The 22,906-nt window shown below is 55.4% G+C and overlaps 1 protein-coding gene across 1 annotated transcript in view; it reads right to left on the bottom strand.

Moving 5' to 3' along the window:
- Positions 1 to 22,606, bottom strand: part of SLC6A17 (solute carrier family 6 member 17) — a 51,096-nt gene extending 28,490 nt beyond the window's left edge. Inside the window, exons 1-2 of the mRNA XM_056123235.1 lie at positions 22,512 to 22,606; positions 4,499 to 4,871 (exon numbers count right to left, since the gene is read on the bottom strand). Coding sequence (XP_055979210.1) covers positions 4,499 to 4,784 — 286 coding nt within the window. The 5' untranslated portion in view covers positions 4,785 to 4,871; positions 22,512 to 22,606. The remainder of the gene's footprint in view (positions 1 to 4,498; positions 4,872 to 22,511) is intronic.
- Between the last annotated feature and the right edge of the window lie 300 nt (positions 22,607 to 22,906).

The raw sequence follows: 22,906 nt of genomic DNA, 5'->3' as shown, positions 1-22,906 counted from the left end.
AATTCCTGAGTGCATGAGCCAGGAGTAACCCCTGTGCATCGCTGGGTATGACCCAAAAAGAAAAAAAAAGTGCTCCCCTGCCTCCACCTGACCTGCCAAGGAAGCCAGGACCACAGATCTTTCCTGAGCACAGGAGCCCGCCCTGAGTGGTGGTCAGCTGTTGCTGGGGGCTGCTCCAGGCTAGGCATGTGCTGTTCAGGCTCTTGGGAAGCAGAAGGCACAGACAGTTCCAGGAGCGCTGCCAGGCCCCGAGACTAGGACCAAGGATTGTCCACACGTGTCTGCGTGCACACAAGCTCACACCCATGTACACACTCAGACTCACCAAGGCCTAACGCTCTGCGTGTGCCAGGAGAAGGGTCGGCTGATGACGAGCCAGCAGGGAAAGGTTTCCACGGCCCAGAAGGAACCAGGAGGAACCGCTGAGCACAGCTGAGTGTGCTCTCAAAACAAAAATAAAAGGTAGGGGGTGGAATCAGAAAATGGAAAAATGAAGGCAAGACATGGAACCCAGCAAACCTCATACAAAAGCACCAGCACATGCAGCAACTGCCTGTGCACGTCCCAGGTAGACGGGTGCCCCTCGCTGCCCCCCTCCCCATCAGGGTGCCGGCAGGAGGGAGGCCTTGCAAGCCCCAGGTAAGCAGGTTTTGTCTCTTATTCTTGAGCCAGAGTTCACAGAGGAGGGGAGAAGAGAGGCTCAGGGACGCAGCCTCGCCATGTCCCCGGGGACATGTTCCATTTCCCTCCTGCGTGTCTTTGGGCGGAGCTTGGTGTGTGGGGATGTGGGTTTTCAGGAGTGGTGTGGCCCTGCCGACGTTTCTTTCGTCTCCTTCAAAGCACTGAGGCACCCCTTGGGTGAGCACTGTCAAAGGGCCACCCCGCCCCCAGGCCCAGTCCACACGCTGCCCTGACTACAGTGTTAGCGCTGGGGACAGCTATCAGAGGTGCCTTTCCCATCACAGCAGCAGCTGGGAGGTTCTTTGGGCCACGCATCCTCTTCCACCTTAGGAAATACCTCCTGCACTTCCCCGGATGTTTCGGTGGCCTTCAAAGGCGAGTCTGAACAGCTGAGACAGTAGGAAATTCAGCAGGACAACCTATAGAAAGTGGGGTTCTGAGACCCCCACCACCATCACCCCCCCACATTTGAAGTTAGTATCTCATCCATATGAGACTTCTGGTAAATGCAAAAGCTACTCCTGGGCTTTAAACAATCTCCTTAGTCTCTGCCTGGTGAGCCAGGCTGGATTCCTGCCTCAGACAGGGACTAGATGAGACTCTGGGGAAATAACTTGATATCCCTGTGCCACTGCCTGGCCCTCTATGAAAAGAGGAAAAAACTATGAGGCAAAAACTTAAGAAACTGGGGGTGGAGCGATCACACAGCGGGTAGGACATTTGCCTTGCACGCGGCTGACCCGGGTTCGATTCCCAGCATCCCATATGGTCCCCTGACCACCACCAGGACTAATTTCTAAGTGCAGAGCCAGGAATAACCCCTGTGCATTGCCAGGTGTGACCCAAAAAGTAAAAATTAAACAAACCAAAAAAACCTTAAGAAAATGCTGGGTTTTGCCTTTTTTTTTTTTTCACTTACAAAAGTGGCCACTCCATATCCTTCAACTGTATGTCACTGGCACAGGACCATGGCAATGACTCAAAGAATTTCTCACCCATAATAACACTCGATGAACACGCTCCTCTCTCTCATACAACAAACCTGGGTGGGTCAGGGGGACGAAGAGGACAGAGACAGCCCTGACGTGCCAGAGCTAAGCCCAGTGGCAGAGCTTCCCTTAGTGGTTCCTGAAGTTCCACTGGAGTGCCCGCAGCTCAAACTAAAGCTGTCCTCAGCCCCAACATCCTGACAGGAAATCCAGGCCAGCGAGAGGCTATGAGGGAAAGGAATCAGAGGGGCCAGGCCTGGCTCTAGACTTCCTTCCTGCCACTGCACTGGCCCCTGAGCACTGAGCCAGGAGGAACCTCTCAGCACAGCTGAGTGTGCTCTCAAAACAAAAATAAAAGGTAGGGGGTGGAATCAGAAAATGGAAAAATGAAGACAAGACATGGAACCCAGCTCATAACCCTGAGATTGCTGAGCAGCCCTCTTTCAGGGGGTTCAAGCTGCCAGGGGCCGGGCAGAGAGCGGGGCAACACTGGGGTGGGCAGATGGGCAGGAACACTGCCCAGGGTTCTGGGAGGAGCTTGAAATCAGTGCATGATACCCCAACAGAACTCTTAGTGCCTGGCATCCCCTATTCTCAGGACCCCTGAGTTCCCGAGATAGCACAGAGAACTCAGTGCTGTCTTAAAACACCCTGCCTTTAAAACAAACAAACTGGGGCTGGAGCAATAGCACAGCGGGTAGGGCGTTTGCCTTGCACACGGCCAACCCGGGTTCGATTCCCAGCACCCAATATGGTCCCCTGAGCACCGCCAGGGGTAATTCCTGAGCGCAGAGCCAGGAGGAACCCCTGTGCATTGCCGGGTGTGACCCAAAAAGCAAAACAAACAAACAAACAAAAAAACCTCTAGTTGGACTGATCTTAAATAAGCTCAGTGATGGTGCTGGACATAACATTCAAACCTAAGATTCTGATTGGTAGTTATTTTGGAAGGGTATCGGGGCCATTCATGGTGGTGCTTAGGGGTCCCCAGGGCGATGCTCAGGGGACCATACAGTAGGGTGGATCGAGCTCAGGGGTGGAATCAGAAAATGGAGAAATGATCGACCATACAGTATGGTGGATCACGCTCTTGACATATGCAAGGCACATGCTCTGCCACTTGAGCCACATTCCCGGCCTCATTAGCACTTATTTGGAAATGAGGGGAAATTAAGGAAACAAGGAAAGGAAAAAATAAAGAACCTCTCTCAAGGCCAGGCAGGATGTGGTGAGCAGAGTGGGTGGTGATGGCAAAAACGAAGCCTCTGGCGAAGTCAGCACTGCAGGGCCAGGCAGGCATTCTCACGCTTTGAGCTTCAGCAGGGGCTAGAAAGGAGGGCAGACCCCAGCCATCGCTGCTGTTAGCGTTAGAGGCAGCAGTGCCACGAGCCCCCAGCAGGCTGCAGGGAGGTGGCCCCACGGCATAGGGGCAGAGAGGGACAGAAACTTGCCATGGGTTTGAGACCGCAGGGCTGCAGGCCTCGCTTGCAGATGTAATTGCTTTCAGCCTGGTGGGCTTATCACTATTTGTGTCCTGTTCATTTGCTCTGGCTTCAAAGCAAGTTACCTTTGTAATATTCCAATCTGCTTTGGAGGTCCTGGTGGGTGGGTGTGGGGGGGATGGGGAGTAGTTGGGGCTTCTACTATGCTGAAAGTGGTGTGTGGAAGGGGTGACAGCAGGGGCAAGGATCTTCTGGAACATTCTGAACTCAGCAGACAGCAAGAGAGCCCTCCCACTGAAAAGTGAGCTGGACATGGGTGTCAGTGTAGTAACAAGGTATCCAGGCACTGGAGTCAGAGTATTCCAGTGTGAATTCTGATTTTTATGATTCGCTGTGTGACCTTAAACAGTTCCCTGACTTCTTCGCATCTCAGACTCTAAAATGAGAATGACGTTTCTTTACACAGGGTCACTGGAGGGGTTTGATGGTTGAACCATATGTAACTGGTGCTTTGGTTGTTTCAAAAGACTCAAATATCTGCTGTCTTGTGTATTTCAGTCAAATATCTTGTAAGAGCTCAGGATAGTGCTTGGTACCTAAAAAGTATTAAAAAAATAGTGGATCTGGGACTGGAGAGACAGTGTCGGGGTGACGGTGTTGGCTTTGCATTCGGCCAACCATGTTCAATCTGCAGCACCATATGTCTCTGAGCACTACAGGGACTGATCCCTGAGCACAGAGCCATGAGTGAGTCTGTGGACTCAAAACCAAACTAATAATAATAGTAATAATAATAATGGCCAGGGCTAAGAAACTAGCATGGACCCTGCCTCCACCCCAATACCACATGGTTCCCTGACTGTCACTGGATGTGATCTGAAGACCCCTGACACAGCATCCAACACCCTCAAATGTTCCCACTGAACTGCCAGCCTGGATGGCTGAGAATTGCTGGGAAGGGTCCCCGGGGTACTCAAACTACTGCTCCAAAGACACTCCCCCTTCAAAAATAAATTTAAACGGTTGTACTTCCCTGAGTCAGAGTTTATGTAAAGCATTCCAGATGAAAATTCCATTGAATCTCAACTCTTCTGAGATGGGACCGATCATTACTAAGATTATTTCCATTTCACAGATGAGGAACAGCGAGGCTAAGAGCACTCGGCAAAGGGTGAGGGTTTTGAACCAAGTATTGCAGGGCCACAACCCAGGCCCTAGGTGACTGGAGTGAGTAACTCTTCCTGGGGAGCCTTCTGGATCCTAAGCTTAACTTACCTAGTTCCATTTCTACTTCAGCAAAAGTGGAAGTTCGGGGGTCCGCTTACACCCCTCCGCCCAACCTAGTGAGGGTAGGGCATCCCTTGGGGTGAGCCGGCTGCCTCTTACCTCCTCCATTTTTCTGGCACAGGTAGGGGAACCTCCAGATGTTGCCGAGGCCCACCGAGAAGCCGATCTGGGCCAGGATGTACTGCAGCTTGCTATTCCAAGCCGGCCGGTCCTCAGCGTCCAGCTCCTCGTCCGCTGCCTTCTGCTTACCACCCCCCTCGCCCGCCATGTTCAGGACGCTCTGCTTGTAGTCCACGGGCTCCTCCAGGGCCAGCAGGTCGGCCACCGACTCCGTGACATGCTCGTTGCTGTGCTCACGCTGGGTCACCTTGCTGTTCTTCGGCATTGGGGCCACCTGGGTGGCAGCGCCCGGCTGCCCAGCACGCAGAGAAGGTGGGGCTCAGCTGGGGTCAGCTGCTTCTCATCCAGGGATCTGCCAAGGGGGGAGCAACAGAGACTTAGCTGCCACAGCAGAGATGCGGGGGATCCCGGGGGACACACCCCAGATCCGTGTCGATCACCACCCCAGCCCCTCTCCACCCCATCCCTGCTGCTGCCAAGCACTGACCCATGGCTGGAATATTGTACTGTAGTCTGTTGTAGAACAATACTGGAATATTGGAATATTGTCCCCCAGTCCCCCGGCCTTCCCTGAGCATCACGGTGAAGGGAAACCCAATGAGACAGAAGAGGTCAAATAAGATGCCAAACTCAAAGGGTTGTCCTGAGGCCTGCTCCCCACAGGGCTGCAGGGCCTAGAGCAGAGGGCCCCAACTCATGGGGCCTACCATTCCCTTATCAGAAAATAAACCACCGAGTCCCCTCTAGAAGCCTACATTCTTTAACAAACGAAGAGGAAACACCTCCAGTTGCAACTGAAGCTAACACTCTCCTCATCATTTTAGATCCTCCCAGTGGGCAGCATCCCCTACTTTAGATTGTTCTAGAATGTTCCAGACGATCGGACAGTCTTTGAAGCCTTTCCTTGCCAGGTCCACTCAGGCTGTGGCTAACTCTTTTGTGTTCTGTTGAGTCAGAATCACCTGGGGGGACTCAGAGGAGGCCCGTGTCCACCTTCTCTCGGGCCTTTCTGTTAAAAATGCAGTTTGTAAGCCAAAGAGATAGCCTCGAGATTTAGGTATCCGTCTGGCATGTGGCTAACTCCGGTTCAATTCCAACACTACATATGATCCCTCCCGTACCACCAGGAGTGATGCCTGAGCACAGTTGGGTGTAGCCCTACCCCATGCCCAACAAAACAAAAAACAAACAAACAAAAAAGACCTGCAGTTCAGGGACTGGAGTCATAGAACAGTGGGTAGGGCATTTGTCTTGCACACGACCAACCCGGGTTCGATTCCCAGCATCCCATCTGGTCCCCCAAGCACCACCAGGAGTAGTTCCTGAGTGTAAAGCCAGGAGTAACCCCTGTGCGTTGCCGGGTGTGACCCAAAAAGAAAAAACAAACCAACCTGCAGTTCAAGGACCAGTGGGGATGCAGCTCAGCAGTAAAGCACACTCCATCATGCATGGGACCTGGGTTCCAGCTCTGGCACCAGACAAGACAAAATGCAGCTCAAGGGCCAGTAGCTTTCCAAGGAGCTGTTAGAATCTCAGTCACGTTCCAACCGACTGAGTCATTCTCAGCACCTTTACAGGCTCCCCAGGTGAGTCAAAGGAACATTCACATTTGAAGGTCGGTTGAGGAAGCTTTCGATTTTCCACCAAAGGGGGCCTGGACACCGATCCCTGGGTCCCTTCACCTCCTGGGTTGCAGTGGAGAGCAGGCTCAGCTAAGGATTCTGGCACTGGAGCACAGGGTGTGTTTGCTTGGTGCCAACAAATCCTGGGCCATTGCTCAGCACTGACATTATCTGAGGGCCACCGCAGCCAAGAGTCAGCGTTCCATCCTTCAGTGACAGTTTTACAGCAGATAATGTCTGCACAACACGAGGCGCAGGCGGCCAAAGCCTGCTGCTCCTGCCAGTGCTCATCTGTCTCTCCTGCCTTCCCTCACAGGAACCAGCTCCTGAGACAAGAAGGCCTTTTAGGGCTCCCAACACTCCGCCACGATTCAAAGCACCTTCTCATTAAGGGGTGGTTGGAGGATTGAAAATGAACTCCACACAACCTGCCCATAATTGCCCGCCTCTTTCTAGGGATGTAAATTACCGGGCTCTGCAATTCTGTTCCAAAGGGAAGGTGCTGTTTCTGAAAGCTGTATCCCCATCTGCTCTTTATGCCACCTGAGCACCAGGGATGAGCCACAGAAGCATGTGGGGACTGGTCCTTCCTGCTGCCCTGATCCCTGACTCCAGCCAAGAGTAGCCTCAAAGAGGATCTGGCTAGCCATATCCATCCCACGGATTTTAGCTAAAGCTGGAAGCCAGCAGAGTGGGGGGAGTGTCCTCATGGCAGGTGGGGAAGGTGATGGCCCATATTGGCAGGTAATGCCTCCCTGACTCCTCACCTAATGAGGGCAGTGGGGTCTATAGTGATTACACACACACACACACACACACACACACACACACACACACAGAGAGAGAGAGAGAGAGAGAGAGAGAGAGAGAGAGAGAGAGCTGCCCACCACCGGCCTCAGTAATAGGCAGACACCTGTTCAGGGCAACCAGTGCCAAGCCAGCCTGGCAGACACAAGTATTCCCCAGAGGAAAAGAAAGTGCTTTCTATGTAGAACACTCCAATGCCTCTTTGGATCCTGGAGGGTCCTTCCAGGAGGCATTTTGTGCGCCAGCCTCAGCTTCTCCTGGGCTGTTGCATTGCTCGTGATACCCTCAAAATGGTGCCTCTAGGACACATGCGTGTGGCAACCAGTGTTCTCACCTGGCTCCCCCAGAACAGGCCCCCATCCATCTGGCTCAGCTGGTCCCTTCCCCAGGCAGGAAAACAGAGAAGACAAGACACAGTAAAGGCTGCTCTCCTGGACCCCAGTACTCCCTACAGCATGCAAGAGTTTCATTAAGAACCAGAGCTGGGAGGGTGGGGAGTATGGAAGTTGGGGTGCCTGCCTTCTATGTGGCCAGCTATGCTGTGATGCTCCATTCACAGTCCTCTGAGCACCACCACGATGGCCCTTTAACACTGCAGGTATGTGGTATGGCCCAAAAACAAAAGAACCAGAGCTGGGGAGAAGGGTGGGGATCTTCTTGGACTCACAATCAACAGACTGCCTTGGCACAGAGCCTCAATCTGTGGCCAGTTGGTCACTGGGCCTGCCCACAGAGCATCTGTACATTTTAGGGGACTCACCACGCTTCAGGTCACAATACAGGCCCACCCATGGGCTTCCTGCAAGTGTGCAGGATGCATCTGGATGCTGACCCACTAGAGGCCACTTTTCCCCACTAGTGGCCTGAGGAGCAGTCACTCTGTTCAGCAACAGGAGAAAGGGTCAAGGGGGAGAACGCATAGTTTCAAACGGGGAGGACTCAACAACAAAGTCAGGGGAGGATGCTCAGGCAGTAGCATGGAAACTATAGACGTCAGCTCAATACTGGCTGTTTCCTCCTGCCGAAGACATCCCGCAGGCAGGAAGCAGCCCTGGGACCTCCTGTGCTGCTGGGTCTGCAGGATGCAGAGTGTCGGTGTCAGCTCAGAAGCCCAGGCATTGGGCTGGGTAGCACTTATGACTGGAACCTCTGTGCCAAGTCAATATACTCAGGTGACCATACAATCTGACCCTTGGAATTGCAAAGTTTAAGGGATCTGAAGCAATCTCGACTTCGGGGGACAAGAGGGATCAGGCCATTTCCAGCAGTGCTTGGGGCTTCCTCCTGGTTCTGTGCTCAGGAGCAACTCTTAGTAGAGCTTGGGGAACCATAAGCAGTTCTGGGCATTGAACTGGGTTCGGCAGTGTGCAAGGCAAGTGCCCTAACCCCTGTACAATCTCCCCGGTCTCATCTATAAAGTCTATAGATTTTATAGATGAGGAATCTGAATCCCAGAGAAAGAAAATGAATTGCTCAAAGCCACAGGATCAGATTCAGCAGTGGGGAGGGACTCGGAGAAGTTGGGAAGGTGTGGCCTTGGAAGTACACCTGGGGGTGGATATGGAGCTTGCTAGAGGACAGCTTCTCTTTGGTCAGGAAGGTGACACCTGGGGAAGAGACAAGGGAGTAGAAATACTGAGGGAAAATATGCAGAAGGACGGGAGGAAAGAAGGAAGGTAGAGAGGGAGGTAGGGAGGGAGAAAGGAGAAGGAAGGAAGGGAGAGAGGGAAGATGGCAATACAGAAATGAGTGGATGGACAGAGAGGTAGGTGGATGGGTAGGTGAGTGGGTGTGTGGGTGAATGGGTGGGTGGGCGGATGGATGGATGGATTGGAGGGTGGGTGGGTAGGTGGGTGGATGGGTAGGTGGCGGATGGGTGGGTGGGAGGGTGTGGGTGGATGGATAGGTAGATAGGTGTGTGAGTGTGTGGGCGGGTGTCTGGATGTGTGGGTAAATGGGTAGGTGGGTGTATGGATGAGTGAGTGGATGGGTGTGTGGATGGATGGGAGGGTGGGTAGGTAGGTGGGTGGATGGGTGGATTGGTAGGTGAATAGGTAGATGGGTGTGTCGGTGGATGGGTGGGTAGATGGGTGGGTGGATGGATGAATGGATGGGAGAGTGGGTGGATGGCTGGATGGGTGGGTGGGTGGATGGGTGGGTAGATGAGAGAGTAGGTGGGTAGGTGGATGGGTGGGTGGATGGATGGATGGATGGATGGATGGATGGATGGATGGATGGATGGATGGGAGAGTGGGTGGGTGGGTGGTTAGGTGGGTGGGTGGATGGGTCGGTGGGTGGGCACATGGAAGGATGGATGGAGGATGAATGCATGGATGAGTAGATGGGTAAATGGATGTATTGAATCATTGTGGTCAAACCCAGGCCTCTGTGACTTCCAAGCCCACTTCCTCCATCATCACAGCAGACTGGAAGGCCGCTGGCTGGTGCTCTGGGTGAAGTGGGCTGCCGCTTTGCTCTAATTCCATGCGCATCATTCCCCCCAGGGATAGAGACTCTGTCTGATGATGGTTCCCCCACTCCCAGGAAGGGCTGCCATGAGAAGCCAATGAGCAAGCCCCAGGGCCTGGCATCAGGAAGAACCCAATGGCAGCAGCTGCTTCTTCGGAGCCTTCACAGCTTCTGTTCATTCAACAATTGCTGCCTGGTCTCTGCAGTGCCCTGCTCTGCCTCGGGAAGGCACGTTGGCCTGGGTAGTGGGATGGGAGTTGAGAGAAGCATTCAGTGGTGACATCATCTCACAAGTGTCCATGTTTGTTAAAGGTCACCAGCACCCTCCTGAGGCTGTTAGAGCAGCAGCCACGGAGCCCAGCCCCGTTCACGTCAGCCCACAGGCCAAAGCAGGCAAAGGCTCTGCAGCCCCAAGTCTGTGATATTCTTAGGAATGAGAGAGAGCTCCAAGGCTACAGTGCACACTCTGCTGGGGAATGATCCCTGAGCACTGAGCCAAGAGTAGTCCCTGAGCACCAGTAGGTAAGCACCCCCCTCAACCAAAACAAATAGCAACAGAAAAAAAGCCTCATTCAAGTCTAGAAATATTGCTAACCAAACTATAACCTGGTTTTAGTTTGAAAGCACTTAAAAGCATTTTCTGTTTACAGTCCACAGACACAGTATAGAACAGAGACGCAGCTTGGTCTGGAACGCCCGGGTTCAACACCCAACCTCACTACTTACAGATGGCTGCCCTGCCCCGCCCCTTCTCAGTCTCCCTGAGCTTCAGCTCCTGCTGTCAAAGGAGTAGCTAAGCCCCAGCAGAGGTGCGGGGCCCCACACCCAGACGCTGGGAGGGGGCTGAACCCAGCAGAGGGCCCCATACCTTGCCTCTCTGAGCACCCTCATGGACCCTCTACCAGGCATGGGAAGTGAGCTGGGCACCCGGCCCCCCTCACACAGCTGTCTGCAGCCCGGCCCTGTACTCCCGGCCTCCTCTGTGCAGGCTTTCCCTGGTTACTGGGTTTTTGTTGTTTGGTTTTGTGCATGGAAGCCCAAGCTTGACCTATGCCAGGTAAGCACTCTAGCACTGAGCTATATCCCAGGCCCTAAAGATAAGAAATTGTTTCCTTTTTATGCATTTATTATTTTTTCCTTGCCAGGGATCTAGAGCATGTCTGGCTTGCCTTCTGCATGTAGCAACACTGTTTTATTTTATTTATTTATTTATTTATTTATTTATTTTTAGGTCACACTTGGTGATGCACAGGGGTTACTCCTGACTCTGCACTCAGGAATTACCCCTGGGAACCATATGGGATGCTGGGAATTGAACCCGGGTTGCCCACGTGCAAGGCAAATGCCCTACACGGATTGGAACTCAAGATTTGATGCTCTTTGGGCAAGTGCCTTAAGTCACCGAACTATTTCCAGAGTTGTGTGTAGTGTGTGTATGTGTGTGTGTGTGTGTGTGCGTGTGTTGTCAGATATAAAACCCAGAACTTCATACATGTGAGCCAGGCCCCTCCCCCCTCATCCACACACAATCGTGGCCCGTGATCTACATTTCAAAGGGGAGGTAACAGAGGAGGGGAAACCCTCCCCCATGCCCTCCTACACACTCCCACCCCCCAGTTCCCTAAAGGTCCTGGAATCCATGATATACCCAGCCTCTGAGCCTGCTCTGCTCCAAGCATCAGGATCCAAGCAGGACAGCGTGGAAGGAGAGCGGGGTGCAGATCCACACCTTTATCACCGCCCTTTGCAAGATGAGGAGGCGGCCCTGCTGAAGGCTCGGTGTCCTGACCAGGGCCCATCAACCCACCAGGCCTGGGAACCATGGCCCTGACCATCAGGCCTGGGTCTGGAGTCTCGCTTGGGCCCCCTTCAGTGGGGCAGAGCTCCACCCGGTCCTGCTGTGCTCCTGACCTCCTGGGCTCTTCAACCACTGCAAACCCACGGGGGTGTCTTTGCGGGGACTAGTTGCCAGCTGCCAGCGGCGCGCGTACTCCAATTCTCCCCCGTAGTAGCTGGGTGGGTTGCAGCATCGTGCTCACAGACAGCACGTCAGAGGATGCCGATCCAGGGAGCTCGCTGCAAAGAACGCCTGGGTGGTGCCTGCCAGAGAGAGGCAGAGGGGTCGGTGGGGTGGGGGGTGGAGCTGAAGGGGGGCGGTAGGCAAGGGAGCTGGTACCAGGTCCGTCACTTAGCAACAGACACAGCTCAGGGCTCAGCGAGAGCAGCGGGGCTGGGCGGGTGAACTGTGAAGCCTCTCAGAGAGAAAAAATAGCGCGGTCAGAGGAAGATGGTAAAAATATCTCCTGCCTGAGGGCTGCCCAGCACCGTGCCTGCCCAGGGGGCTGGCCGATAGCGGCCAACCTGCCACCAGGGCAAGCTGGGCGCCCCTCACCCCAGGACTGTTTCTAGGGGGCTTCTGGAACCCTGAAGTCGGCCCCTCTCACACCCACATCAGGGCTGAACCAGGTATCTCAAGGAACAGACTCAAGGGAAGCACTTCTGTTCCCTGTCAAATGCCCAGGGAGGCTGAATAGGGGAAGCAGGCGGCTTGGGACCCCCAAACCTGCAGTGCCCACCTCACCCACCGAAAAGGCAATGCATTCCTCAGATCAAACCTCTAGCAAGTCCTATAGAACCCCCAGAAGAGGAGTGTGACGAACCCCTTAGCTCCTGGGAAGCGAAGCCAGGTTCTGGCTGGGCACTGCCAGCCAAAGAGGAGGAAGCAAGGCCCTTCCCACAGCCCCGCCCTGCACCCTTCTGGTGCCCTCAGAACCTCGGAGCTGCCACCAAAGCCCAGACAGGCCACACGGTTGCCACAGACACGTGGTAGCCTCTGAATTACTGTTTTGTTAAAACCCGTTAGTCACCTGGGGCCGTGACTCCTGACAGGCCCTGCCTGGCCTCGGTGTGTGCTGTGCTCCTCAGGTTTCCCAGCCTGGGCACACGGACAGGGACCCATCACAGCCACTGTCTCCTTCACCCCTGCCCAAACGTCACCGCATCCTGTCCAAGTGTCATGTGTCCACTTTGCCACTATGCCACTGAGCTCAGCCTGCCTCCACCTCTCTCTTTTCCGAGTGACTTAAGTCCACCTTGCCCCTCACCCACTGAGGCCAGCCCCCCTGGAACCTTGGCCCTTCCCAGACTCTGCTCCTGCAGGGCCCCCCACGTGGCCTTCACAGAGCCCTTGCCCCACCCACAGGTAGAGCTGGGCTGGTCTCCCACCACTCTCCAGCAATAGTGACCATCCCTGCCTCTCCCCTTCTCCACACACACCCGGGAGTGCTGTTTTGCTCTTACTATCCTGCTAAAGCCAGTTGTTTCCTGGTCAAATTCCCTTTCAAATCAAGAAGATCCCTGAAGACAGGGAGACCAGGTGAAGGCAGCCAGTGTCCACCCTCGGCTGCCCGGGCCCAGCCTGCCCTGGGCACACACCAAAGAACATGGGACACGGGACTCTCTGGTGCTTCCATCCTGCCCTCACAGTCTCCTGTGGCATTGCCCACCCATCCCCCCGCATCCATCACTGCTGTCGCCACTCCTGGGACCTCAAGGCCAGGCTATGAAGCTAACAGAGCTGAACAGAGACGTTTAAGAATAGCAGACATCTTCGTGCTCCAGCAGCAGCGCCTGACCGCGTGCAGCCCAGCCACACACGTGGACAGCACCCAGCAGGCCGCCTCTGCTCCTGAGTCACTGTAAAGGAGGAGCAGAGGTTCCTGCCAACGGTGTCTGGTGACCACATGGGCAGAAGGAGAAAGAGAGAGAAAAGCTTATCAAGACATCGAATACATAGGAGGGTCTCTTGGGCTTCACTGCCTAGACGTTTCAGGTTTGTCTTTCGGTTGTCTGTCTTTCTTCTGCAGAGAACATCCTAGTGCCTGCTAATCCTTGTGCTGGTAAGGGAAATAGTGCAGTAGATCAGTGAACGGATGCTTTGTGAATGCCCCACAAGTTCCAGCGTCTGACTAAGATTCTCTCCTACTTCCAAATATCTGCATTTTCCAAGGAGACAGCCTGACCCCTGCACCGCAGGAGGAAGCTTAGGATCAGAGACTTCTCAGCTCCGGAAGTCACAGGGTGTGCCTCATTTTCTCTCCATCCTCATCTCAGAGAAATAAATGCTGCACTCCAATCTTGGGCACCGGGCACCTCAGGGCGCAGAGGGTAGAGGGGCTGCTCTTAAGGAGAAATGAGGCCAAGGACCCCCTGGACTCTGCGTGCCCCACTCACCTTCCTGTTGCTCTTGCAGAGCACCTTCTCTGCTGCCATCACCTTGTTTTCTGCATGAAGGAGAAGGAAGGGAAGCAGGAAAAGGGGCAGATGGCCCTGTGGGGGAGGGACTGGCACTGGAAAACGTGGGCTGGTTCAGTGCAAACAAAATCTTTTGGTTCTGTTTTACCATTTCACGCATGATATGGTGGGGTAAGAGGAACACGTGTGCACCTCGGCTCTGCCATGGGGGCCTTCTCTCCTGTCCTGGAATCAAGGTATTGAGGAAACTTCCAGAAGAAGAGTGTCTGTCGTGAGGCAGCTGACAATAACAACCACAGCAAACAGCCAGGCCCACCCCAATGCCTCCACGCCCTCTCCTCCAACGACTCCAGCTGCATGAGGGACATCCCAGAGTCCTATTTGACACAGCAAGAGGCCAAGGCTCTGGGAGATTAGTAACCTGCATTCATTCTCTCTGACGCTGGCACCTTCTTGAACTCGTCAGAAAGGGTCACACAGGCTTGTCTCCAAGGAATTTCTCACTGCCATTCCCTAACCCTTGAGTATTTGGAATTGCTGTTAATGTAGGCCAGGTCCAGATTTTAAGGTGTAATAAAGGACACAAAGACATTGGTTCTTCTTGGAACTAATGCGGGGATGTGGGATGTGGGATGACCATGAGCACATGGTTCAAGGTCAGAGTAGAGGTCAGTCCGTTGGCTTGACACTGAAGCCAACTCTCGCCCTGGACTCACAATCAAGACAGGACATCAGCACCGAAAGATGGGGGGATTTTCTGGAACTGGGACATCCTGGAGTCCTGCTGCTTCTCGCTGGCTCTCTAGGAAATATACGACATCACTTGTTTGCTGCATCCTGGCCTACAGGGATGGGGATAAAGCTCAGCCTTGAGTTTAGGTGACATGGGGGTGGGGGGCTTGGTCATAAGTCAGAGTCACTTGCCCCTTTGTGTGAGAACACAGGGGAGTGGGTTCAGCCTAGAAGAGGCTTGTCTACTCCCTGCCCCCCAGCCCTCACTCTAAGAGAAGAGAAGGGCATGGAAAAAGTGTGCAGGTGCCAGGGGGCTCAGGGGATGCTGGAGGGAGGGGAGAGGCATCTCTGCTCAACTGAACCCCATTTTATTCCTGGGCTCTGGAGAATGGAACCCTGAGACTTCTGTAGCCTAGAGATGCTGCCAGAATAAGGGAAACTGAAAATTCTTTCTGTCTCCCCCTTCCTTTCCTTTCCTTCCTTAAGTCACTGTTTACAAAGTACTCACTCCACCAAGTCCTGGACTGGGGAGGTAAGCCCATGCTTCACGTGGCCAGTGGTTCTTAGAAAAGTAAGTTGAAGCAAAATGCCAGATGATAGAAGCAGGTCCACACTGGATTCCAGGTTGGCCACGACTGTGTTTTTCTTATCATTGTTATCCTGAAGTGATGCTGAGAAAACAGACATCATTTAAGGACTTATTTTTAACACCCCTTGTCCTTGCCCTGAGGCGTCTGTATTCTTGTGCAGAGGGACAAAGCATAAATAAAGATAATATGGAACATACCATAGTACAGATAAAGATGCTGAGAAATACGTGAGCTGGAGCCCAAGGGAGTGGCATGGGAAGGGATGCTCTTCTAAAGACCTAAAGTGAAGAGAGCACTTGCAGAAGAGGCCAGACCCAGCGGCAGGATGACCCATGAGAGTAAGGAGCAGAAGGAAGGGGTGCAAGGGCAGCAGCTGGGCGAGAGTGACTCGAGTCCAGCACAGGTGGACTCATGGGCCACAGAGGTGGTTTGGGTTTCCCTTCAAGGCTGACAGGAAGTGGTCAAGTGTGTCTGAACAGGAAGTGATGGGACCCAGCCTGGATAGAGGGATCATGGAGGCCAGGGAAGGTGACTGAGAGTTGAGTGAGAGTGCAGAAAGGGGGTTGGGGATGGACTCAGGGCAGAGCACATGCCAAGGGCACTGCCTGGGGCACGCCCCATTCACCCTCCAGCACCAAGCATGGTCCTAGAGACCCCTGAGCAGTGTCAGAGTTGGCTCCTATGCAGACAAATAAATAGACCCTTGGAAATAATGAGAGAGGGACACAGAGGCCACAGAGCACCAGAGGGCATACCAGGCTCTAGCCTGATTAAAAAAACAACAACGAGACAGGCCAATTTGAATAAAGAAAACAACATCGAATCAGACAAGAAAATCAAAGGCCAGGGCTGACTGACAAGTGAGGGCCTCACTCCCATCTTCCTGGATTTGTAGAAGCCCTCGGGAGGGACACCTGGGTCCCCCCAGCACCCAGGTCTCTCACCTGTGTTGATTAAAGCCACTATTTTCTCTGAGACAGAGGGAACTGGAGGTGTCCAATTACCGCTGTTCCCAGCAGACTGCTGGGAGCTCTGGAAGGAACAGGGATCAGAAACCCTGGGAACAATTCCAACATGATGGCTCTGTCCTGGGGAGAAGCAGGTGTGGCTGCCCCTCCAGTCCTCGGCCAGTTGACGGGATGTGCCACACTCAAGGAGCCCCACCAAGAGAGCAAGTGTGTCCCACATCAATTGCACCTCCTCCCAACAACTGGGGTGTCATCACACCTCCTCCCACCAACAGAGGTGACCTGGCCCGAAGGAGGAAGGCACCCCATTCAAGGTCAGGAGGTCAGGCAGCCTTGAGGTGGGGGAGCGGCCTGTGTCCCGAAGGCAGAAGCCCTGTTCTGCTCACACTCCCCAATCTTCTCTGTTATGACCCCCAGAGAAGGAAGAGAATGTGAGACAAGGGTGCTGTCCCCACCCAAGCTCCACTCCAGGTTACACTACAGAATAGAGGCACTATTATTGGGGGGGTCACATACTGCCCATCCCTGGCCCTGGTTAGGATGTTTTTTGCCTTGCAAAGTGACAGGCTTCAATCTCACTCACCAAATCAGCGCAGGGTCAGTCCAGCGCTGTCATTCCCGCATGGGGTCAAGGGTTGCCCCACTTGGCCAGTCCTTCCTGAGAGCTAAGGACAATAACTGATCTAGGGAGACTCTTCACCAAGATTCCTCCCAGAAACCCCAATTTCTACGCAGCAGATGGGCTCAGTGGTGTCCAGGACCATGGACAGCGCCCAACCGGCCATTCAGACCCTCAGTATGTTTGTGGTGGTGGGAGGGGGAGGGGGTGCCTAGCTCAGGAACCGCACTCTCCTTCTTTCAGACTCCCGTGGGAGGGGAGGTTCATACCCTCACAGATAACATCTCACATCTGCCGGAGACACCCCCAGATGGCCATTTGCATGTCTGAAACGGAGCTTCATTCCACGAAGCTCTTAACCTGGAGTGGGCTGGAGACCACAGGAGCCGGGGGTGTGGTAATTACAGACAAAATGCAACCAGCAGGAATCCGGGGTGAGGAATAATAAATTTTATTTGGAAGTGAAAGAAGAGGTGGCAAATTAGTGGTGCTCAGAACCCAGCAGAAATTCTAATTACACCAGTAATTACGACTGATGGAGGATGGTGAGAGGTGACTTGTTACCTTCTCATGAACTGGGCGTGAGACTCTGGAAGCGGCGGCTCAGAGTCTGACAAATGAAGCGGACCAAGTCTGGGCCTCAGCACAGAGCCTTGCTTGTGTGATGTACTGGGTTCCATTCCCAGCACCACGAAGAAGTTTTAAAGATTAAGGGCTGATGAACAGACCCCAGGGCCCAGAGCTAAGGCTTCATTCCCTCTTGCCTGTGCCAGCCTCACAATCACCCGCCAGAGGCGCTGGGTGAACTAGAGGACTTAAATCTTAACTCCCAGTGGGCAGCCCGGCATTCACCTGACCCAGAATTGTCCTTTAAGCAAATATGCCAGGTTCTGAACATGAGATCAATGCAGTGCAATAGCTGTTTTGCATGAAGATGAGCTTTCTATATGTAGTGAATAATTGATTTTTTAGTAGCTGGGTTTGTTCATACATTAATAATGTTTTAATTGGGGGGACACCCAGAAATGCTCGCGGAACCACACAGTGCTGGATATTAGACTTGGGGCTCCTACGTGCTAAGCATGTGCTCCATTCTCTGAACCCTCTCCCTTGCCCCTGTTTTAATTGTTTGCTATGCATGCAGTACTACAAAAGGACAAACTCATGCAATTTGCTGCTACATAGATGTAATTGGAGGATAGGCTGAGTGGAGTCAGTCAGAAGGAAAGGGACAGACGCAGAATGATCTCTCTCATATGTGAGATAACAGGAGGGGCCAGAGAGATATCAAAATGGGTAGGGCAATTGCCTTGCATGCAGCCAACCCGGGTTCGATCTCCGGCATTCCCAGCAACCCATATGGTCCCTTGAGCCCGCCTGCGGTGATTCCTGTATGCAGAGCCTGGAGTTACCCTTGAGCATCACTGGGTGTGGCGCTACCCCCTTGCCCCTCTCCAAAAGATACACAGCAAAGTGGCAACAAAGGGCCAAAGGAAACACAATGGGAGAAAACCACACAAGTGAGTCTGGCAGGGAGTGTTTGAGAGTAGTATTGGGGGTCCTTGGAGGGGGAGGGAGTTGCATATACTGGTGATGGGTGTGCTGTTGGAATTTATGTACTCAGGAAACCATCCCTAACAGTATTGTAAATCACAGTACTCTCAAGCAATGAAAAAAGGATTTTAAAAAACATAAAATAAATTACTCATGGGAAGAGGCAGGCAAAGAAGCATTCATAGGCTCCATGCCACAAAATGGTTGCCAACCAGGCAAAGGCTTCTGGGAAAATGTGTGTCCTCAGGGTGGGGGCACCGGTGCTTCATCCACAGGAAGGTACCCCATAGACTCGGGGTATCAGGGAGGTGGCGGGCAGGCCAGGACAGGCCAGGAGCATCCTCCAGGGATGGTGACTTCTCAGAAATGGAGAAGCAGGAGGAATCAGACGCCAAACTTCCCAGAACAGCCAAGGACAGTGTCTCGGGGCAGGGATAGTGGCCTCTCCGGGCAACCCTGCCTGCCGTTACTGCTGTAAATAACCCTGAGTGGGAGAATTTTCCTGGGGTCTGAGGCCACCGTAAGAAGCTGCGAGTCCCCAGCACACTGGCCCTGCAGCCAGAAACCTGAGCTGACCGCTGCCCTGGGCTCCATCCATCCTGGGTCCTGCTGACACAGATCTCAGGGTCACTGCCCATCTGCTCTGACTGTTCCCTCGCTGCCCCCAGCACCAACCTGGTGCTGGGCCAATCGCTGAGCGCACCAGGTCAGGGGTGGCAGAGACAAGGAAGAAAAAAAGACAGGCCATAGAGATGGAGTCTGGGCTCTTTGGGGGAGGGGCTGGCGTTCGGATCACACCTGGCAGTGCTCAGGGCTTACTCGTGGTTCTGTGCTCCAGGGTCACTCCTGGTGGTGCTTGGGGGACCCTCTGCAGGGCAGGAGTTTGAACCGGGCTTGGCCCCATCCGAGCGCTTTACCCACTATCTTTCTCTCTTAGTCCCCAAAACTCTTTCTCTGGACCTTCAGACCAAAGTTCCCCAATGTTGGGCATTTATGCCTATTGATTCTCTCCCAGTTTCCCACTAGTGAAGGCACATTTCCCCCCTTTCTTGGAACATCAGCATAAAGAACAGGACCCACAGGATTAGACAACTTCATTTAGGGAAACACACAGGTTGTTAGCAAGTGTTTATTAGAACTTATTATGGGGACCCGGTGATAGCTGACGGGGCTGGAGTCATCCCTTGCACATGAGAGGCCCTGAGCTGGTCCCTGGTGCCACACGGTTCCCCACCACAGCACCTTTGGGCACAGGTCAGGGAAGTCATGTGGTCTTGTTAAACTCATTGTGAGGACAATATGACACAGTGTTGAAGGCCATGAAGTTTAGCCTCCAACAAACCTGTGTGCGCATGCGTGGACTGCCCCACCTCACTCTGAGTGACCTTGAACAAACTATTGAACCTGTCTGAAGCTCAGTTCCCATAGCTCTCAGGCGCAATCTCTGTCTCCCGGGACTGCGGAGAGGGCTAAAAGAGATGACGGTGGCGGAATGAAGCCCTCAGCCCTGGACAGAGGGCACCGCCAAAGCCCGGATGGCAGCACTGTCTGCTTCCCGCGCGGCACTGCTGGCATGCACTCACTGTTCCTCCAAAAAGCCTACAGGACAGCTACTCCCTGTCCGCCATGCCATGCCCATCAAAGCTGGGGACAGTGCACCAGAGCTGCCCCGGGCCCCTACTTGCCACAGCAGAACGTGAAAGGCCTCGTGAGCATCTTTCCCACCCATCCTGCTGCTCCACACATCCCACTGGTCGGACTTCTGCAGCCCCACCTGGGAGCAGTGATAACTCAGACCTGATTTTCGGAGCAAAGGCCCCAGTCCACCCTCCCTCTAAGTGGCCCTGCTGCTCCTCTGAGCAGCCTTCCAGGGGGAGAGGATGCATCCCCCTGGCTACGGCGGTTCTGACAGGAAAGGCCAGGAACAGAGGGACGGGGCTCAGGCAGATGAACCCTGCCTTTCAGGAGGCCGCTCCTGTCTGTCTCTGCCATCCTTGGCAGCGGCTCTAGACCCAGCAGGACTCTAGGGTGCAGCCCCCCACATACACACGCACTCACAGCTCGGAGTCTCTGGGTCCACAGGGCCTACTGTGCCGGGGCGCCTCTTGCGGCCTTCACTTTGCAAGCATCTCGTTTGCCTGGCTGCTGTTTCTGCACACAGTACTGACGAGGGACAAAGCACAGAGCCCAGGAGCCCCGGTGAGGATCGAAGGCACTAGACATGCTCTTCACTTTCCTCTCCAGGAGAAGGGAGGCTGACCAGCTGGCAGCGTGCGGCTCCAGTCTCGCTGGGACAGTGGGTAGGAGGATGGCGAGGCAGCTCCAAGGACAGAGAGCCCTGCAGGCCACACAGCAGCCTCTGCCCCCTGGGGCTAGGACACAGTCAACCTGGAGCACCCCCAGAGTCAACACAACCCCTCACCCTCGCCCAACTCCACAGCCCCCAGAACCCCGCTTTGATTCAGGCTTCTCAACCAGCGTGGAACTAGGTCCCTTTGCAATCCGCCCTGAGTGCTTTTAACTCCACAGGAAGCCCTGTGGCCCTCCTTGTCTCCACGCCCTGTTCACAGTCAGAACCAAGGAAGGATGGAAGGACAGGATAAGAAGCGGCCCCTTCTGAAGGCCCTTTTGGAAAAGGGGACGCACAGCACCGGGCTCCTGCAGCCCATAGGGAAGGTGCAGCCAGGGTATCCCAACTCTGGGAGGCTGCAGAGCTGAAGGGACTTGCCCAAGGTCAGCTGGCAGGCACATGGTAGAGTACTGGGCCCAGTTCTGACCACTGTCACAAGGCCTGCCCTAGCCTTGCCCCCCTGACCCCCAAGCTGATCCAGCACACCTCCCCCCTGGGTCAGAACTCAAGTACCCCCTGCCTGCAGTCAGGGCTCAGCTCTGAGCTCATCTCTGCAAAGTCAGGGGTCCCCCGCCCACCCAAGCCCTCCGAGATCAGGCCCGTGAAAGACTCCATTCAGCTCCCAAACAGCTGGCACATGACTCTGTGTGTGACTCAGGCCCAGGAAACTCACTCCAGTCAGAGCTGGTGGGCACCATCCACCTCCCACACTGACTCACCCATGCTGCTGCAGGGAGCCTGGCCTGCCACCTACTTAGTTACAGATGCTGAGGGAGAGGGGGAAGGACCAGGAGGGTCACGGCCAAGAACAACCAGGTGTGACCTCAAAACCTGTCCTGACCTGGGGGAGTGGGTCATGGGGCCACCACCCCTGAGGCCACCCTGAGGTTGGGGTAAAGGTCCTGAGCACCCCGGGGTGAGGCACACAGTGACCTTGCCACTGTTCTGCCCTTCTCCAGACACCCTGGGGTACCATCAGCACAGCCTAAGGCAAAGCTCTAAAGTTGTGTTGAGGGAAAGAAATTTTCTTCAACTAAAGCCAACACAGGATTTTCTTCGCACCTGAAGGTCCTGTAACAGGGCCAGAAGAACCTTCCTTCTCTTCCCAGACCAACCCCCATTCCCCATCCCCGTGCACCCCATCTTCACATCAGAATTGCTCCTTATGGTAGATCTGGTTAGAAATTTCCTGAGCCCCAAGGCCGGTGGAGATATTTCTTAGGAAAGGATAGCGGGATGAGATCAAATCGTGTTGTTTTTGCCGCTGTTTTTCCCCCCTCGAGCTCTTTGCTAGTAAGCCGCACGGCCCGGGGATTTCTGCGCGCCCGGAGCTCCGGCACGGCGGTCTGGGATTTCAAAGGAAACCAGCTTTCCTTCCACGGCGGCCGCGCCCCGGGGAGAGCGGCGAGCATCTCCCGGGAACGCGAAGCGCACAGGTACCAGTGCGGGGGGGCCCTCTCTCTCCGGGGACGGCACCCCGCCCGCCGCACGGTCCCCCTCCCCGCCTGTCCCTTCCAACCCGCGCAGCCCGGGAGGAGGGCGGGGACCGGGCGAGCTCCCCATCCCTTCGGCGAGGAGCGGCCCCCACGACTGGGGGTTCTGATCCGTGCGGGCGCGAGCGCTCTGCCTCTGCCAACCGCGTTGCCGTCAAGGTCACAGGCCCGGCGCGGGGCGGCTGGGACGAGGGTTCTGGGGCCGCGCCCGCCTCCCCGCGGGATTGCGCCCCGAGCGCGCCGCGCCGCGCCGGCCTCCGCCCCGCTCCTGCTCCGCGGGTGCACGCTCCCGTTACCCCCCGGAGTTCTGGGAGCCCCGAAATCCGGAGCGGGGTGCCCAGCCCCGTGCGCGCCGCGCCGCCTTCGGGGCTCGGTCGCCAGGCAACGGACGGCGGCGGGAGCGGCGGCAGGAGCCCGCGGAGGGCGCGGGGCCGGGAGGATGCCCGCGCGGCGCCGCCTCGAACCTCCGTCCCGAGGCCTCCGGGGTGGGGCGGGGCCCTCGGAAGTTGCGGGGCCGGCCTGGCGGCGACTCACCTGTCCGGTGCGGACCGTCGCGGGGACCGGCCCCTGCCCCCGGCCGAGCGGCTGCAGCCCCCGACGGTGGCGCGCGCACGGTCCGTCCCGCGGGCGGGCCCCGGGCCAGGCGCGAGGGGACCCGCGGCTGTGCGCCCGCTCTCTGCGCCTTCCGAGCGGCGGCGCCGGCCCAGCTCCTGCCCGCGGGGCGCTCAGACCTCGGCAGCGGCCCGAGAGCCGAGGGGGGCCGAGGGGCCGAGGCCGAGGGCCGCCCTCCCTGCGCCCTGGCCGCGCCGGCTCTGCGGAGCGGAACGAGCTGGGCGGAGCGCGGCGCGCGGTCCCCTCGCTTGCCGAGAGGCCACCCTGGCGGCGGGGCGCCGTGACGCAGGCTTGACTCACGCGCGGGCCCGCGTCAG

The sequence above is a fragment of the Sorex fumeus genome, unplaced genomic scaffold, assembly GCF_029834395.1.
Source record: "Sorex fumeus unplaced genomic scaffold, SorFum_2.1 ptg000047l, whole genome shotgun sequence".
Classification (NCBI taxonomy): domain Eukaryota; kingdom Metazoa; phylum Chordata; class Mammalia; order Eulipotyphla; family Soricidae; genus Sorex; species Sorex fumeus.
The sequence above is the reverse complement of the archived record's forward strand: the minus strand, read 5'-3'. Positions and strand labels throughout refer to the sequence as shown.